The sequence below is a fragment of the Hakea prostrata genome, chromosome 2 (assembly GCF_041222555.1).
Source record: "Hakea prostrata isolate BN-2017 chromosome 2, UWA_Hpros_2, whole genome shotgun sequence".
NCBI lineage: Eukaryota > Viridiplantae > Streptophyta > Magnoliopsida > Proteales > Proteaceae > Hakea > Hakea prostrata.
This window is the reverse complement of record NC_142601.1, coordinates 32,143,124-32,163,500: the sequence shown is the minus strand read 5'-3', so window position 1 is coordinate 32,163,500 and position 20,377 is coordinate 32,143,124. Positions and strand designations below refer to the sequence as shown.

At 38.2% G+C, this 20,377-nt stretch overlaps 1 protein-coding gene across 3 annotated transcripts in view; it reads left to right on the top strand.

Moving 5' to 3' along the window:
* LOC149024227 (SOUL heme-binding family protein) overlaps positions 1 to 20,377 on the top strand; it is a 47,890-nt gene that overhangs the window by 25,254 nt on the left and 2,259 nt on the right. For all 3 annotated transcript variants that reach the window (XM_089144534.1, XM_089144533.1, XM_089144532.1), the window contains exons 4-6: positions 10,672 to 10,773; positions 10,849 to 10,953; positions 12,017 to 12,152. In XM_089144534.1, the coding sequence (XP_089000660.1) occupies positions 10,672 to 10,773; positions 10,849 to 10,953; positions 12,017 to 12,152 (343 nt within the window). The remainder of the gene's footprint in view (positions 1 to 10,671; positions 10,774 to 10,848; positions 10,954 to 12,016; positions 12,153 to 20,377) is intronic.

Below are 20,377 nucleotides of genomic sequence, written 5' to 3'. Positions count from 1 at the left end.
TTCGCTATTTTAAAATTTAAAACAGAAATTAATTAGTTTTTTTTTAATAATTTAAATGTATATTAAATACAGTAAAATTACATAATTAACAGAAAAAAAAATTAATTCAACACCATCATGTCAATATGGTGTCTCAACTCTCACATACATTCATTTGAAGCTTATACATGTACTATACATATACATTTTTAGCAATATACATAATTTAGTAAATAATTTTACAACAGAAAAATAAAAAAATAGTAGGAAGAGTCCAAAAATAATTTTGACTCTACAAATTCATAGATCAACACTCTAAAGTAAACATACATAAATTTGAAAGCAATCTAATATGATTTAAGGCACAAATGAAACAAAAATAAAAAAATGAGGAAGTTGGTTACTCACCTTGCAAGATTTGAGAAAATGCACAAATGGAGGAGCAAATCAAGTGTTTGAAGGAAATGGAATACTAGAAATTAGGTGTAGAAGGGGATGAAAGCAAGAGAAATCAGCAAAAATTTCAAACACAGCTTGAAATGACAAGGGCTATATCGCTCGATATGTCGAAATAGCGTCGCTAGGTCGAAAATGAGCTCGATTTGGATATTTTATAAATTATGCAGGCATCATTTCGGCCCGATACCATATCGGGCCGAAATATCGACTCGTATCGACTCGTATCGACCGTATCGACTCGTATCGGTCGATATGAAACGATATGTACACTTTTTGTTCCTACAACTACATTTCGTTTCGATTTCAATTTTTGCAAACATTCCGATCGATATATCAACCATATCGATTGAATTTTGTTCCATGGATCATACTAATTAAGCATTTCTGAAAACAGCGTCTTAAAAAAAAAATTGGCCGAGAATCTCAAAAGCAACTACTAAAGGCTTAGAGCATGAGGGCATTCAATAACAAGTCATACAAAGTCCCTAATGGCAGATCATATTGATTATGCATTTATGAAAACAGAGTATTAAAAAAAAGTGGCCGAGAATCTCAGAAGCAACTACTAGAGGCTCAGAGCATAAGGGTATTCATTAACAGGTCATATAAAGTCCTTGATTAAGCATTGTTTATTTCTGGAAACATATAATAGAGTTTAAAAAAGAAAAAAAAATTGGCCGGAGACATGCTGTCACCAAACACCCAAAAAAAGGCCTGAGAATATCAGAAGCAACAATTAGAGGCTCAGAGCATGAGGGTATTCAATAACAAGTCATACGAACTCCCTGACTAAGCATTGTTTATTTCTGGAAATAGATAACAGAGTTTAAAAAAAAAAAAATTGGCTAGAGACATACCTTCGCTTGAGAAGATGGTGAACAAACATCCAAAAATTGCTGGAGTTTACTGCAAATCGATGATGGATTTTGTTAAGATTATTTGGCTTGACAAAATCCCCAATTAAAGAGGGGAAAAAAAAAAAAAAACAAAAAAACAAAAAAACACAGAGAATGAAGAAGATTTAGGCATCGCTTCGCTTGAGATGAAGTTATGCAAAGACGTCGGAATGTCGCAGCTGCTGCAACTGGAGTTACTTGACTACCAGTGCTGCAACTTGAGTAACAAGAGGTTTCAGGTTTGTACCAAGTTTTTAAAGGGAAAAAAAGAGAGGAAAAAGCAGAAGAAAGAAGCTGCCGGAGAGAGTAGAAACTAGAAAGAAAGAAGTCGGCAGTCGCTGCGTCTCGGTCTCTGTCGCTGGTCACTGCAATCATCGGCAATCAAGTTTGAGAGGAAGAGTTCTATGAGAGTTTGTTTAGGGCACTTGATTTAGTCTTTACAGTTCAAGTCATTCGATTGCCTTTTTTTTTCTCTCGTTCTTCTAATTAATATAATAATTTGATCCCATGTAGTATATTATAGTGATGCATATTAGGTCCAATGAGTAGTTAATTCCCAATTGGAATCTAATTGTAAATGAATTATCAGTCTTCGATTTGGCATCTTTTTTTTTTGGAATTTAAATAGCCCATAAGGTGGTTGCCTTGGGGTATATGGCGTCCTAGGCTCTTGAGGCAAATGCCTTATGGGCTACTAATGAAGCAATAGCTGCCTTAAGCCCTCCAAGTGCACGTCGACACCTAGGTGACACCTTAACAACTATGGTGGATGGGAAGGTAATAGCCCCCTGACTCATCAAGTTACACTGGCATTCCCACTAAATACTAATTTTTGAATATTTTCTTGTAATGATAAGCCTTATAGTTGACCTGTAAGGAGAACGTGATGTATGATAATCATTGGATACAAATGATTAGGCTACTTTAAAAACTACTATGTATTAATTTATTGATCTATTAATATGCCAAGAATAAGGGAAGAAGTAGAAGTATATACCAATAAATTGAAGAAAATGCGTGAAATGTGAAATTTGGGATGTCTCTTGGGTCGGGTGGAAATGAAAGGTGAATTTCTTTCTCTCTCTCACGGAAAGAGTTTGACAACTGTATCAGATGGATTCAGGTTACTTTCACTTTCGACAGCATAACCTCTATAAAGGGGATTTTGGCTTCTTAAAATTCAATAGAAGTAACAATGTCACAAGAGCTTTGAAAGCCCAATGCTTGATTTGCGATTTAAGGGATGACGTAATATGGAACCGATAGGACTTATTGAGGAAAATGTTGATGTTTTAAGGGTAAAAATGTGGTTAGGAAAGGTGAATCCAAGTGATCTAGACTATAGACAGTGTGAAGGCTATGTGGTATATAAAGTAGGAGTGAGAGGTAGAAACGTAGAACCCAAAATGGGAGAAAAAGGATTAGAGACACTTAAATGGGCATGAGGACCTTTTAAAGTCATGCTTTCCAAGAATGAGAAAGGCTTTTTGCAGATGTTGGGGTAATAAGATGGTGATGAATGTCCCTCTTTGGTACTCATCGATGGGGTATAGAGTAAAGCAGAAAAGATGGAAAAGATGACAAGATGGGAAGCAAGGAAAAAATATCGGTCGAAACAGGAATTTTGACCCTGGAAAAGGCCAAAATTTCCAGGTTTCGACCGAAATTTCAGTTGAAACTTGTTATTCCTTTGCTGAAGTTTTGAACTTCAGTTTCGAGACTCATATGGACTCAAAATGATTTGGATTCTTGCATACTAGTAATTTCAAGCATAATAAACTCTATGGAACTAATGGCTTACCAAAAAAAATCATTGAAAATGTAACATTCAAGTATAGAGTATATATGAGAAGAAGTGAGAATATTACCAATTACAAGTCTACTCTATTCCATGTCTCCCTCTTCCCTTTGCACCCCATACAAATGGCAATACAAGTCCCATGATGTTTGCCCCATATAGTTGTCGACATGGTCGGCAACTGCAGCTCTGTATGTAACCTTATCCACATGCCTAAGATGTCCTGATGGTGGGAAGTTGTGAATTTCCAGATAAGGAATTGGCTTAATTGCATATGGAAAGACTGGTGGTGGCAATGGTATAGAGTGGAAGATCTGTTTAACAAATAAAGGAACACCTTGGTTGTCAACAAGGGCAGGGACACCATACTATAAGGCTCCATTGGTGGCTGAACCTGAGTCTGATAGCCTAAAGGGACTCCATAAGGTAATAACCATAAGCTCCATAAGTCGACCCAATAGAACCAATACTCTCCCTAGCAATATCATATAAGGACTCTGCAGGCCTATGCCATCCAGATCCTTCGGAGGTGGAGTCTTTGGAATCATCCATGTTCATCAATCTCAAGATCCCATCGTGCTATATCCATTTTATCTCCCCTTCCCCTTCCTCAAATATGTTGAGGAAACATTTTTGCCTTGAGATGAAGCTCAAGTATGGTCTGAATCTTGCGTCGCGTGTGTGAACTGACTCTCATCTATGAATCTCAATGGTCGTCCTCCCCCTCCCTGACTCTCACGTATTGCTAGTGCTAATGGTCTGTCCCTAGGATCAGCTGAATCCTGATCACGAGGTCCAACACCCTCCTCATCCCTTCCATCGTCATCATCATCACTATCATAGTCATTGTCGAGGTCTTGAGTCGCATCATCCTCAATGTCGGACTAGACAATCAAATCCTCACTTTGGGTAGATGCATTAGGGTGTAGCACGAAGGGACGGGCGGGCAATGCATGTGCACTCCCCTCCTAGGCCATGAAGTCCTCCACATCAGCCCCCATCTCCTCTGCAATCTGTCTACTGGGATGGCCTCCCTCCTCATCTAGCAAAGGCTCTCCACTATCCCTGATCCATTCAACTATTGGATTATCATCATCATCCATCTCAAATATGTCGGCCAACTCGATATTGTTACTCTTTCTGTCCATCCCCTGTCTAATATGATCCTTCATCAGTCTCATATTATAGTGTAAGTAGACAAGGTCCTCTAGACGCTTTACACCTAATCGGTTGCGCCTCTTTGAGTGGATGAGGCTGAAGGTGCTTCAATTTCGCTCACAACCAGTGGCAGAACATGTCAGGGAGAGCACTTTGCTTGCAATCTTACTTAAGTGGGGTGAGCCGCGTTCAAATTGCAACCACCATTGAGCTGCAACAAACATAAACTCCAAGTCATTTCAATCCTTAAATAACTAAGTTAAAGGTAAAATATAATAATTAAATATATAATGAATTAACTTACCCACAGGGGCGGATTCCCGTCCCAATACGACCATGGAACAACTGAAGCTCCCAGTGGGATCCCTAAATTCCTTTATCTAATATGTCTAATATATAAAGAAAAAAAAAACAATTAGGTTAATACTTAATAACTTAGTATAAAACTATAAATTGTAAATATCAAGTCACTATCTCGCCTCCATAAGGATGATTGCTTGTTTAGATGGATCCGGTTCCAACCTCTCTACTACAGTTTGGATGGCATCCATCAAATCTTGCCTCATCCTAAGATTGTCTTTGTAATGGTACTTGGGATTTAAATAGTATGCTGTGTAAGAAAAAACAAAAATAAGAGGGAATAATAGTCAATACTCAATAGTGTGATAACATAATGAAAATTAAATTAATTCCTAGACTTAACAACTCACCAACCTTATGCAGTGGATGCTGCAACATAGACTCCCATCTAACTTGGATGATGTCGAGGATATTCTTGTTGCAGTGTGGATAGACCTGAGCAACTTGTTACTTCATCCTATCTACTGCAGCCCATATGTGGGGTAGAGTAAGTCTTCTCTGCTGATCTACCATCCTCAACACATGCACCATAGACTCAAGCATCTTTGCCACTATTCTCACATTATTCCAGAAATTGTCATAGAGTATGGTCAATTGTGCTCTCCTTCCTCCTACGGATGAAGGACCCTCCTAGTTAAACCATTGCTCTGATGCAAACACGCTCTTAAGGCCAGTCTTCCTACTCTCAAAGCTCTGCAGTGCTATCCAGTTGGTAGCAAATCTAGTTATGCCTGGCCTCACTAAGTCACCTTGACACTTGTCCCTCATCATCTTTAATGCATGTGTGGTTATATATGAAGGTGCTAACTTATCGGGCTTGCTGCATGGTCTTCTTCACAAACTTGACTTTTTCAATGTCCTTTAGCATTAAGTCAATGCAGTGAGCAGCACATGGAGTCCAAAGAAGCTTATATCTGTCCATTAAGGCATTAATACAAAGTTATAAAGTGTACATTTAATGTAAATATATGTATTTAAAAAAAAAAAAAATAGTACTAGAAGTATAAACATGTTTTGATACTTGGGGTTCCCTTGCATCAAGGTTTCTTAAAGTTGGAGCCATCATTATGAATCACAATTTGGATCACATTCTCCACTCCAACCTCCTTCACCATTTGCTTTAATAATTTATAAATGTATTTTGCATTCTTCTTTTCACCGGATGCATTTACTAACTTGAGGAACACTGTCCTTCCATCACAATTCAACATGAAATTTATGATGGACTTTTTAGTGGGACTAGTCAAACCATCACCCATCACCATAGAACAAAATTCCATCAAAACTTGCAAAATTTCCATCGAAATTTTCCATTTTGGAAAATGCGAAACGAAACTCATGGGGACTGAAAAAAAGTCCTCAGTTTTGATTAAAACTATCGAAATTTCGTCGAAACTTGGTTCAACCCAGTTGGACCAACTGGTTCATGAGGAAAAAAAATTCCCAAATTTCGTAGGAAACTTGGGAAATTTTGTGTAAACTTGGGAAATTTCATGGAAACTTGGGAAATTTCGTGGAAATCTGGGAAATTTCGTGGAAACCGGGGAAATTTTGTGGAAACTTGGGACTTTCCAAATTTTCAATTTTTTTGTTTATTTCATGTTTTCCCAAATACCCCCTCCATCAGGACTTTCCTATCGAAAGTGCGTATTCCTTCAGTTGGTTATCTTAAGCATATTGATGACCAGACTCATAAAGTTACAGTTGTCGATTAACTTGACAACCATAGGCATAAAATGTCATGGGATGTTTATGTTTGTTGGTTGGAGGAGAGGATGTTACAGGCATAGTACTACTCAGCTCACAGGATGAATCCACTCTTGGCACTCCTCTTAACACTAAGTTGTATTTTCCTTTTATTGTCAACTATTTTGAAGTTAGAAATTATATATTGAATGTTATGTGCTTAAGTAGTTAAGTTTATAATGTATTTTTTGGACAACTCTACATTGATGTTATGTACATTGAATGACATATCTACATTGATTTTTTTAGCAAAATACAACAAATGTATTCTTTATACTCTAATTAGCTTAAATACAGGATCCCACCCCAAAATACTCTTTAAAACCTGTCGAAAACTGATGTCGAAACTTGTACGGAAAAGTCCTCGGTTTCCTCGAAATTTCCCAAGTTTCCCATTTTCACCCGGTCGAAACTTGAGTTTTCCTTGAATTTTTTACCATGCCCATCACAGTCACTCCATAATAAGCCCATATGGCCTTTAATTCATTAATATACTCATTTAAGTCCTCTTTGTGCTTAGACAAATAGACATTATATATCTCGTATGGAGTGGTCCCTTGTACACTTGTCTCAGCCTTGCCTATCTCCTCAATCATATCCCTATAGTAGGGCCCTTGGACTGTATGTGCTGGAATACTAGGGTACATAGCCCATTTGGAGAAAGCCATTCCCACTTTCTCCTTCACACTCCCCCATAAGTGCTTCAACTTTCTCTGCTTTTGCTCAGGCCTCCTAAATAGTGTTGGATCATTGCGAAAAATCTTCAGTTTTTTTCAGATTCGGATCTGTAGCATGTGTTGAGGAAGCTCGATCCCTTGTTGGGGCCCGTGGGATAGGAACCTCTTGCTTCACACTTTGACTCCTCCTCATAGGAACTTGGGAGCAGCCTGTGACTCCCAGACCTGCTAGCTCTCTAAAGGACCCACAACCCATAACACTTTGTTGCATCCTTATGTCATCAACCCTCGCCTGCTCTTTACACATCATCATCGCCCTCCAGATCTGTTTGGACAGAGGTCAGGGTTACATCCATACTTTCTTGGCTCCTCTGGATCATAATCCTCTAGCTTTGGAAGGTCATTTAGGCATGCATTCTTGAACTCCTCCCTCTTGTGTTCTCTTCTCTTTCCTCTTTTACTTTCCCCTAGCCAAGTATGAGGCTGTTGCCTTCTTGACCTCTGAGGGCACCTTTTGGCATCCTACTACATCCATATTTCCCCCAGCTAGATGCACCTTCAGTCTAGTGGCCCCTCCTTCTCCTATTTGTTTCTTGCGGTAATTGCTCTCACTCTTCTTCCTATCAGCTATTAGTGGCCTCCTGTGTTGCCAAGTTATGTTTGACATCTTTGAAAGAGAGTGATTGATATAAAAAATACACACTATGTATATTGAAAAACTCCACAATATGCTCCAAAAATTACATACATGCTTTTAATAATAACCTCCTATTTTTAAATATAAAACAAAAATGAATAAGTATTTTTTTAATATCCAAATAATTTCAAAATATATAAAATACGCACTAATTATCTTTAAAAGCTCCACAACATGCTCCAAAAATTGCATACATGCTTCCACTAATACTCTCCTATTTTTAAATTTAAAACATAAATTAATTGGTACGTGTCTTAATATTTAAATATTTTAAAAATTATTTAAATGTATATTAAATATAGTAAATATAGATAATTAACAGAAAAAAATTTGATTCAACACTATCACAACAATATGGTGTCTGAACTCTCACATACATTAATGTGAAGCTCATAACTTTTTTTTTTTGGGGTTCATTTGAAGCTCATATATATATATATAATTTACAAAATAATTTTAATAAAAAAAAAATAAAAAAATACTAGGAAAAACCAAAAAGTATTTTTGACATCAACACTCTAGACTAGACATACTTTAATTTAAAGCAATCTAAGTTGATTTAAGCCTTAACAAAACAAAAATAAAAAATAGAGAAGTCTGTTAACTCACCTTCTTTGATTTTCAAAATCTCAACAATGGAGGAGCAAGATTGAAGAAGGAATGCAAAGGAGCTGCTAAAATGAGGTGAAATGAGGGTTGAATGCAAGAGAAATGGGAAAAAAGGGGTTTAGGGTCGAAACTGGTGGAACCTGCGTTATTTCGCAGGTTCTGCACGAAATCGGTTATGTTATAACCTGAGTGTAATGTTTCGACCCGATACGAATTTCATATCGTTTCGATCGAAACTTGTAACTTTTCCGAAATAATTGATTTTTTCGTTTCGTTTTTAAAAAATGCAGGCATTTTTTGTCGAAATTTCTATAATTTCAACCGAAATTTCTAATATGTGGGGAAGAAGGGGAAACTTGAGAAGATTTAGAATTGTAGGGGAAAAGAGACAAGAAACTCATATGAGGAGAAGAAGAAGAAGAGAGAAGAAAGAAGGAAAGAAAAGACTGGGGGGGGGGGGGGCGGGGGAAAGGGGTGACCTGATAAGAATCAAAATCGTAGGGGAAGAGGGAGAAGAAAACTCATAAGAGGAGGGGAAGAAGAGAGAGGCAAGAAGGGAAGAGAAGACAGGGTGAAGAAGGGGAAACCTGAGAAGGATCTGGGTTGCAGGGAAAGAGGGAGAAGAAACTCATAGGAAGGGAATAATAATAGAATAAGAAGGAAGGAAAGAGAAAACAGTTATTCCGGCACACACGGGGATGCATCCTACTTGCGGGCTGCAGGTGATTCAGACAAGTAGGACACAGTGGAATGTGCAGAAAAAATTTCATAGAGACTGAATTACTTAAAGCATTCAATAGAAACAGCAGGTATTGATAATGGCTTTGGCAGAATTATTTTGAGGCAGTAGACTTAGCGAAACAGGGCAGTAGCACTAGTAATTATACAGAAGATCCACAGATCTCCAATAAAAAAGGCAGCCAGTAACACGTGTGATCCAAATAGGGCCACAATCACTGCAGAAAAAGTAAAAGAATCCCAAAGAAGCAGTGTAGGACGGATCAAATCTTAAAAGAAGAATTGAGACATTGGCGAAGTGTAACAATAGCAGTCTCGATCCTAAACAGGCAGCCAGTGTTGTGCAGCAAATAGCAAGAAGTAATAGCACCAGTCTTGATCTCGAAAACAGACTTGTGCAGGAAATAACAGCAGAAATTTTGATCTGAATCAGTCAGCAATTCTTGATCATAAGCTCTGGGTAGTCGTGGGAGAAGTAGTAATCAATTTGTCCTTCATATGTTGTCAAAGAAGGATCGAAGCACATATTATTAACAGTGGCTGTACACCAGAGGCAGCAACATCCAAAAATCGAGGTCAGAGGAAGAGGTTTTGGAATCTTCCCAGGCTAGTTACAGGTGCTCTGGTACCATGTTACAATCTAGGGCCTTTGTAACCAGACAAGGATTAGAGAAGAAAGAAGAAACAGGAGAAGAAGGAAGCTATGACAAGTTTAAGAGAAGGCCTGTGACTAGGCCACTTAGTCTCCTAATCGTGGGATTCATTTATAAAATAGTAACAAGTAACAAATCATGGCAGAATTACATAGTTAAAATAACCACGCTAAAAGGCCTACTAACTGGAATAAAGTGAGAATAATGCCCTAACCAGTCAGTGATAGCTTGGAAAGCCAGCTATTGCTGCTAACTACAGCACAAGGGCAATTAAAGCATCTTCAACTTGTAGTAAGGGCTGTTTCTCCATTTAGAGAGAGTTAATCCAATGACATCATCACTTAACCAAGATCACCTAACAATGTGTACTAAGGTGTACCTTAAGCATAAATTCAGTGGGTTTCTGATGTATCAGAAATACATGGGGTTATCTCTGCCATTATGCCAGTGAGGTGTCTTTGAAACTTCACCTTTTCTTTTTTCAGTTGAATGTGCTGATAGAGTAGCCATTTGAGTCTCTAGACCAAGATTAAGGTGTAATTTAAGCATAAATTCAAGGGTGTCTGATATATTAAGAGCCTGTGGAATGTCTCTGCCATTATGTCAATGTAAATGGGATCTCTCACAAATTTTCTGCTGTAATTAGTTGAATGTGATAACAGAGTAGCCATATGAAATTTTTGTCTGTGTTTTGAGTGGATGAATAAATTTTTAACTGTTTTCTTTGGATGCAACCCATTGGTGGATTGCATGCCAAAAGAACTACAATTTGAGATTTTCATCTTAAGTGTCCTCCCCTCCCCCTACACCACCTCCCCAAAAGACAGAAGTTTCAATTTCTTTGGTTTTGCTTCTAATCCTCATTGACTTTATTCCTGTTTGGAACTATGGTTGTGAACAGCCTTATTTTATAGCAGTGGCAACAATGCCTGGGAAGAGTGGATTTGATTTCAATGGTGCATCTCAGTCATTCAATGTGCTAGCTGAATACCTTTTCGGGAAGGTACATGAATTCTGCTTAATTAATTATGTGTAGTTTTGATTTATATAGCTCTTATAGACCTGATACCGTTATCAGAATACGGTGAGTGAAAGGATGGAAATGACTACTCCTGTATTAACTCGAATGGCTCAATCAAACGGGGAGAAGATGGAAATGACAACACCCGTGGTAACGAGGAAGGTAATTTTCATACATGAATCAATTCCTAAAATTAGTTTCAGCATGTACGATGTGTGAAAGAAATTCTGATGTTTCTCGTATGCATATGATAACTGTATCATATCTGCCCAGCTCGTGCCTGGTATCAGAATATAATCTTGCCGAGAAGAATCTCCTTTAAGAGTTTATAGTGGAGTATCTTGTGCACAAGGATCCTGTCACAATGTATGCAGCTGTATCCTGCTTTCTGGAGAGGCTGTTTCCAAAGGCTTGGACTTGTGACCACTTGGTCATGATGGAGCAACCTTACCATTTCACCAAGATATTGCGGAGAAATGAAAATGGCACCCATCAATATATACTCTTAGATGAGCCACTACCTTTGGAGCTCCACCTGAAACTTTACTGTGGAGTTAATGCACTACCAACAAGATTAGACCATGGACAATCTCCTTGTTGAAGGACCAATGTGTCCTTTTCTCAAAACGAAGAAAGACATGGATTATTTATTTATTTATTAAATTTGATTGCTCTCTAGAGGTAATTTATGGTCTTGATTGATGGCTCTAGCCTTCGAAAGACGTGTGAACTAGTTTAGACTAGAATATGGATAGATTTTCTGACATTGGCATTGCACCTCCACCTGAGGATACAATTAGATGAAATTCAAAGGTTTTTCTTTCCACTATTGCCTGTTTGGCTAGGTTGACGTTTTTATTCAGTGCCTGTGTTCTGTTGTTTGGTGAATTAGTACAGAACTCACATAATTCAAGAATTAGAGGTCATCTTTATGGTAGAGAATTTTGTTTGTTGTTTCTTACAATTTGTAGCGGTGAATTTCTTGACCTTTTTACAGTACGCCGATTTTGGGTTATCTTCACGGTCTCTGTGTGTATGTGTGGAGGGGGGTTCTGTACTTGGGTGAGTGTCTGAGTAGCATTCTCATGGGACCATCAACTGTTGGTCCGAACTGTTTTCCTTGGATTTTATGCTGGTAGTATGAATATAGTTTTCAATGTCTTTTGTGATTTAAATTATTTGTCCTGACTTGGAATCATGATGATTCCTTTACATTTTCATTTAGGCGGGAGATAAAGAGGAGTGGGAGATGTCATTTGTCATGCCCTCGAAGTATGGTTTCAACTTGCCATTGCCAAAAGATCCTTCTGTGAGAATTGAAGAGATCCCTAGGAAAACTGTTGCAGTGGTTGCTTTTCCAGGTTTGTCCTTTTCATGACTCATTAATATTTCATGTATCCTGAAAATTTAAGTGCATTAGAAGATGCCTGAATATTTCCTTGACCATCCTTCCTTTTTTTTCCTCCCAAGTCTCGGATAAATTTTGTCTTTATGGGAATCAATCATAAGTATATGTAATATTGTGACATTTCACTTAAACTTGTGTGTTTATGTTGTTCATATGGAAGTTAAGCAGTGGGCAATGGTATGAATGTCCAGTGGGAACGTGATTCTTGGTATGTGCTGTACTTTGGAAGTTCTTAACCAAATTGTAAATGTCATGGTTATAAGAATTATGATTATGTATTGAACCAGTTGATCAGCTGACAAACTTGATGGCGTTTTACAAGACTGGATGATTCAGAAGCGGTAAAAAAGGCAGTTCTGGGAAGTTAGTAAGTTTGGCCAGTCAAATAGCTCATTAGTTATTGTTGGTTTGGTTTGATGGGGTGAAAACTAAACTGTCTTGAGCTACAAATGCTCTCTTAGAAGTCCTTCGTTTTAACAGTCCCAAAAATAATGATCTGAAAACAAGGAAGTTGCTCAGCTTGATAGGATAGGGCAGTTTGATAGATTAGGGTGTTTATTAGCGGCTGAGTTTGTTGTGAAGGAACGGATTTGATCAATAAGGGGACAAAGGGTTAGACAGACATACATAGCAGCTTATGTTCTCTTCCAGTTGAGTAGCAGGCTGAGGAAAACTGGCGTCTAGTGGATTTTTGGGTGATGTCTGAAGGGTGATTTGCAGGTTAGATGGGGTTATTGTTAGGATCAAATGGATGGTTTGAAGAGAGGAAATGATGCTTAGAAGCTGGAAGAAAGGTGTCAAACTCACCTGAGTGTGCGGATTTTCACTCCGCCCTAGTTGGGGCCCCTTCTCTTGGACAAACGATGCAGTACCATAACCAATCGTAAGCTCACAATACATATTCACAGGTACAAATTGAATTACAAGAGAAGTAAAGTCTAATAGAAATTTCTAAGGAAAGGTAAAGTTTATTGCAGATCCGAAGTCTAAACCAATTCAAATGTTAACAATTTAATTATACTAATCCAAGTTTATTGTTCCATTTCCAAAATAAATAAATTTATAAAGCTTCTACTGTTTCAAGAAGACTCATCTATGACCCTGCTCTATGGATCCACATACGAGCCATACGCACATGCATAACAAGCAAACATTGGATTGTGCCCTGCATTGATAGTCTCGGTAACCTCCGAACAGGAACATCACTTGATAGCATCTCTTGCTCACAGACAACTTGGATCATGTACCATCATCTAAAAGAAGGGAGTTCTATAGGGATGAGTTCCACCGAACTCGTGAAGGGAAACACACATCAAAAGGCACATGGTAATTATTCTTAATATAGCATCCAATTTATATGAATAAGTATACAGATTGCTAACTAATTAACATGCTTTAAGTAGGAACTAGCTCCTTGGGTGGGTATCATCTCATCATTTCCGTGGCTGGGGGTAAGGGATTAGGTCTCCATTCTGTTATTCATCACAATTGGGTAATTGGGTCTCTGATCAATTCTGTAGGGATTAGGTCTCCATTCTGTTATTCATCACTATCGGGTAATTGGGTTTCTGGTCCATTCTGTCTCCCTTCTCTCGAAAAGTAAAAGCTCGACCAATGGTTTAAGACCGATGCTTGTCAAGTAAATTACCTAGCTATGCATAGTACATCTACTTAATGTGCTACTTAAGGCCAGGGGCCATTATCCCTCAAGTCCCTTCTTGTGTTGGTAGCACCTTCACAACCCTATTTACATTCCACCAGACCTTCCCTCGAGTCCCTCGAGTCCTCTCTCATGTTGGGAGTGCCCCTCGGTTTGCCATGAACCGTATGCTGGTGTTACCTTATGGCTCTATCACTGGTTTCACCCTCTCGCTCTTGGGCATGGAGAAAATTTTGGTTGAAACCTGGTACTTTTTCCTTAACCTCCAAATGGTTTGGATTCTTGTCTCGTACCTATTTAAAGCATACTAAACACAATGGAATTACTATTTTACCCAAAAAACCACTAAAAAGCTAACATTCAAGTATATGTTACCATATGACAATAATTTATAAGTACCAATTGTATTACAGTGACATAGCACGGTAATGGTTAGAAGTTACTCAAGTTAGAAATTAAAACTTACAAGTTACAAAGTTCCAAGAAATACAAGTACATAGACTAATAGACAAATAGACAACAAATGAACAAAAGTGATAGACTGTTATCGTTTAATACACGTGTCCTTGTAAAGTCTACTCCTTATACCAAGCACAATACATATCTCATGACATATAGACCAAATGGTTGTTGAGGCAGTTAACAACTCAGCTCTATACGTCGTCTCATCCACATGGCTAGGAAGCCCTAATGGTGGGAAGTTTGAATGAAGAAATACTGTTGGAGGGGCTGGTGGTGGTGGTTGAATGTCGAAGATTTGATCCACAAATGTACACGACCTTGAAGAATCCTAGTGTTGGTAGTCGAAAGGGACACCGTATTGAGCTTAACCATAAGGATAAGGTCCCACTAGTGTCTGACTTTGATAGCTGGGAGGGGATACCTTAAGATCCATAACCATAAGGTTCATAATTGGAACTGGAACCAAACTAGAACTAGAACCAACACTCTTAATAGCACTATCATGTGACTGGGAATTGGTGAGTCTATACCATTCTGATCCTCTAGAGATGGAGGCTCTAGAATCATCTAAGCTTATGGATCCCATAGAGTGCACCTAGCTCCCCGAATCAATCAAATGATAAAACCCATGTGATGATTCATATTCGTGATGTTTTCCCTTCCCTTCCTTGGTATATGTCGAAGTAGTACAACCTCGAGATGCAGCTCCACTATAGTCCGAATCTTGTGTCGCATGAGTGAACCGACTCTCATTTATGAATCTCGGTGGTCGTCCTCCCTATACCTGACTCTCAATTGGTAGTGATGGTGGTCTCTCCCTAGGATCAGCCGAATCCTGATGATGAGGTCCAACATTGTTATCATCCCCTCCACCAACATTGTAATCATCCCCTCCATCCCTTCTATCATCATCATCATCATCATCATCATCATCATCATCATCATCATCATCATCATATTAGAGTAGGGGGATTCCTAAATTGCATCGTCCTCGATGTCTAACCACACAATCAAATCCTCACTCTAGGTGGATGCAAGGTGTGGCACAAGGGATAGGTGGATGCTGCATGTGCACTCCCCTTATGGGCCAAGAAGTCACCCACATCAGCCCCCATCTACTCTGCAATATATCTAGTGGGACGATCTCTCTCCTCATTTAGCAACGGCTCTCCACCATCCATGATCCACTCAAATAATGGGTTATCATCATCATCATTCTCAAATATGTTAGTCAACTTAATTATGTTAGTCTCTCTGCCTATCCCTTAATCTAATATGATCCTCCCGCAATCTCATATTATAGTGTATGTAGACAAGGTCCTCTAGACGCTTCACACTCATTCGGGTGCACCTCTTTGAGTGGATGAGGCTGAAGGTGCTCTAATTCTGCTCACACCCAGTGGTGGAGAATGGGAGAGCACTCTACATGCAATCACACTTAAGTGGGGTGAGTTATGGCCATATTGCAACCACCATTCAGCCGCAACAAATATAGACTCGAAGTCTTAAGTAAGTAATTGAAAGATAAAATATATAAGGGATAATTACTATTGGCCCCCTGTACTTTGATTTTATTACTAATGTATCCCCTATACTTTTCAAAATTACTAATTTAACCTTTAACTTTGTCTACAATTACTATTGCCCCCTACCATTAAGTTCTGTTAGTTTACTGATGATGTGGCATCTTTATATTTTATCAAAACCCCCAAAATACCCTTATACTTATTTCTTTATTTATTTAACCTTTTGTCAAGTTACAGTACTACCCTTAATTAACTGTGGATAAAAAAGTAACTATAATCCATTTTATTCTCAAAAAAAAAAAAAAAAAACCCAAATAAATAAATAATGATTGAATAAAACTTAAATAGAAACCAAAGAGGAAGAAAAATCAAATTCAACTCAAATTGGAAACTGAATATCACCTAAAATATTTTCAAAATAAATGAAGTTAAGTGAAGGTGGGAAACCAAATTGGATTTGGATTTTGTTCATTTCTTTAATTCAAAATAAATGAAGTTTAGGGTAAAATTGACATTTAATCTAGTTTTTATAGATGGGATATCATCTTCTTTTGATTTCTTAATTTTAATAAAGGGCAAATTAGACATTACATATTTAAACTTAATGACTACTTAATACCATTATAAGGAAGGGGGGCAACAGTAATTTCATAAAGAACAGGGTTTTATTAGTAATAAAATCAAACTACAGGGGGGCAACAGTAATTATCCCAATATATAATTAAATGTATAATAAATTAACTTATCCCCGAGGGTGGATTCCCGTCCCGATATGCCCACAGAGCGACTAAAACTCCCAGCAACATCCCTAAATGCCTTCATCTAATATAAAGTAAAAACAATATCTAGGTTAATACTTAATAACTTAGTATGGAACTATAAATTGTGAATTATAAAATCACAATCTCACCTATAAAATCACCATCTCTCCTTTGTAATGATGATTGCCTATTTAGATGGATCCGGTTCCATCCTCTCTGCTACAGTTTGGACAACATCTAACAAATCTTGCCTCATCTCAAGTATGTCGTTATAGTGGTACTTGGGATTTAAATAGTAAGTTGTGTAACAAAAAGCAAGACTAGGAGGGAATAGTGTGATAATAAAATGAAAACTATATCCACCATTAGACTTAATAACTCACCAGCCTTATGTAGTGGATGCTACAACTGCTTCTCCCATCTATTTTGGATGATGTCTACGATTTTCTTGTGGCCCTGTGGGTAGATCTGAGCAACGTGTTGCTTCATCTTATCTACTACAGCTCATATGTGTAGTAGAGTAGGTCTTTTGTGCTGATCTACCATCCTCAAAACATGCACCATGGATCAAGCATCTTCATAGCAATCCTCACATTAGTCCAAAAGGTTTCATTGAGTATGATATTCTGTGCTCTCCTCACTCTTGTGGTTGAGGAACCCTCCCAATTAAACTATTGCTCTGATGCAAACATAATCCTTATGCCTTCCTTTTTACTCTCAAAGCTTTGAAGTGCAATCCGATTGTTTACAAATCTAGTTATGCCTAGCTTAACCAACTCACCTTGACACCGGTCCCTCATCATCTTTAGTGCATAAGTATGATTATTGATGAAGGTGCTGACATGTTAGGCTTGCTCCAAGGTCTTCTTCACAAGCTTGATGTGACTCATGTCCTTTAGCATGAGGTCAATGCAATGAGCAGCACATGGTGTCCAAAAAAGCTTATATGTGTCCAGGTAAGAATGTCCAAATTAGTAATGAACCATCAATATCAAGTATGAATGTAAATGTAATATGTATTTAAAATTAGTACTAGTAGTAGAAGCATGTTTTTATACTTGGAGTTCTCCATCATCTTCAACCTAGCTTTGTTGTAGTTGGAGCCGTTATCAATCACAATCTAGACCAAATTCTCCTATTTAACCCCCCTCACCACTTGCTTTAACAATATAGAGATGTATTTTGCATCCTTATTCTCATTGGATGCATCCATTGACTTGAAGAACACTATCCTTCCATCACAGTTCAACATAAAACTGATGATGGACTGTCTAGAGGGACTAATCCAACCATCAGCTATCACAGTCACTATAATGAGCCCACATAGGCTTCAATCCCTCAATGTAGTAATTCAGTTCCTGTTTATGCCTAGGTAGGTATATTTTGTATATCTCATGTGGGGTGGCCTTTGTATTCCACTCCCAACCTTGCATATCTCCTTAATCATATCCCCGTAGTAAGGCCCGTGGTCTATATGTGCTGGAATACTATGGTGTAATGCTCATTTGGAGAAAGCCATCCCTATTTTCTCCTTCACACTCCCCCACAAGTGCTTCAGCTTCTTTTGCTTATGGTCCATCCTCCTAGATAGTGTTGGATTATTACAAAGAACCTAAAGATCATGATCTGTAGAATGTGTTAATGAAGCTCGGCCCTGTGTTGGGGCCCATTAGATGGGAATCTCCTCCCTCACTCTGATTCCTCCTCATAAGGACTTGAGACCTGCCCCCTATACCTGCTAGCTCTTAAGAGGACCCACAACCCATAGCCCTCTGCTTTTTGGGGTTTACTGTCACCAGATCAATACCTACTCCAAATCTGGATCCGACCATCAAACTTTCCCATGTTGTGTGGGCATTATTGCCATCCTTGTGATGTCCTTTGACCTTTACTACACCTATTCTCTCTCAAGTCTGGTGATATTGTTTTACTTTTTTATTTTCTGGAGAGAAGCTATATCTGATACTAGTTCTCTTTTAGGATAATGGATTGTTTGAAAATCCCTGAGAATGAACATGGCCTTGTATCCACTGTGAGTAGAGGTTCTGCTTTTAAATTCTTTGCAGAATTAATACCCTTTCCAGATGAACAAGAAGTTGCCGACAATGTTTGACTATGAGAGCCTGTCCGTGAACTGGATGTCTCAGAGTGCAAAAGAAAAAGGTGCAAAGATTTACAGTCTTGGTTTAAGTGGCCTACATTGTAACTCTGCTCCATGGAGCTGAAAAAACAAATCTCCAACTAGGAGGAAGAAGGATTCCACAGTTGGGCTTTTCGTGTTCCTAGTACAGCCCAGGGTCACTGGAGCCAAGTATTCTTACCAATAAATGCCGCTGGCTCAACAGAACAATTGGCATGTCTTGCTTGATGCTGGGTCCTTGACATAGATTCACTCAGTTTGTCTTCTGGCCAGATTTGATCGTTACGTCATTTTAGAGGGTATCTGAATCTGATCTTACTGACTTTGGTTGTCTCCTGCTTAAGAAATCTTTCATGGGAGGCCTGCATAATCTGTGTGTTAGCACTGACTACTGCAAGTCTTTTCAACCAGTATCAAATGTATTATTCAGTTTATACTGAGTAGTTGAATGATTAGGCAAAAAAAAGGGTGAGAGAAGCCATGACAACAAATTATAGTATAGATGGAATGTATGACTGAGAACCCCTTAATAAATCATAATTACATTCGGATAGCTCATTAAAGTTTCTTTTAAATCTTTAAGAATCGATCCTTGCCCAATCTTTCATGAGAAAGGCTGCTGCCCAAGAAGAGGAAAGCTGATAGAAAGAGAGGTAGATGTCATGAGGTACGGTGGCTCATGATTTGGTTTAGTATTTTGATTATGCAATGTGGTCCTCTACTCTGTCTTCCAGTTTTTGCAGTATTGTATTTGTTCACTCATAGGTAAGGTTTGCAATAATGCCAGATACAAAACGCTGATCTAAGAACATATAAGGCTGCGTTTGTTTGCTGGAATAAAGGTGGGGTGGAAAAATTCTTGAAAATAGTGCAGATTTCTTACTTTTCCCTTAAATCCCAAAATGGTAGATTGTTTGGTTGCTTGGGGTGGGAAAGTAAGAGACAAGTTTCCTTGATTCAAGGAAACTTGTTTGCTGATGTGGCAGCTCAACTTTCCCACCCCAAGCCATTTTAAAACCCCACATATTTGGTGGGACTTTGTGGGAAAGTTGGGAAAAGTAAAAAGTGGGACCCACCACTATCACTTTTCCACAAAACCCTTTCCTTTCCTTTTCTTCTCACTCACCCCACTACACATGGGGCCCACATGTTTTTTTTTTCCCCACCCCACCTTTGCAAACAAACGCAACCTAAGAGAAAGAAGAAGAATGTGGAACAAGATCATATATAAACTATATAACATTGACAAAACCAACAGACATTAAAATAGAAGATCGACAAAAACAACAAGAAGAACATCGTACCAAAGAACAGAAGATCTGTTAACCGCTGTTTAAGATGTAAGGAAAAAGACAATTTGTTAATTTGGTGAGTACTGGATAAAGCTACCACATTCTATTTCTTACTCCTCAAAGTAACTAGATTACCTCTACAAAAGGTACAGAAACATGAAATTGACTTTCTGTCAGGAGATCTAGCCCATTCTGCATCAGTGCAGGCTTCTATCCTTAGATTATCAATGGGTGACAAAAGTATTCTTTTTCCAGGAGTTTCCTTCAAGTATTGTAGTATTCTAGTAACAACCTCATATAAGTTGAATATGGATCATGCATGAACTGGCTTACTATT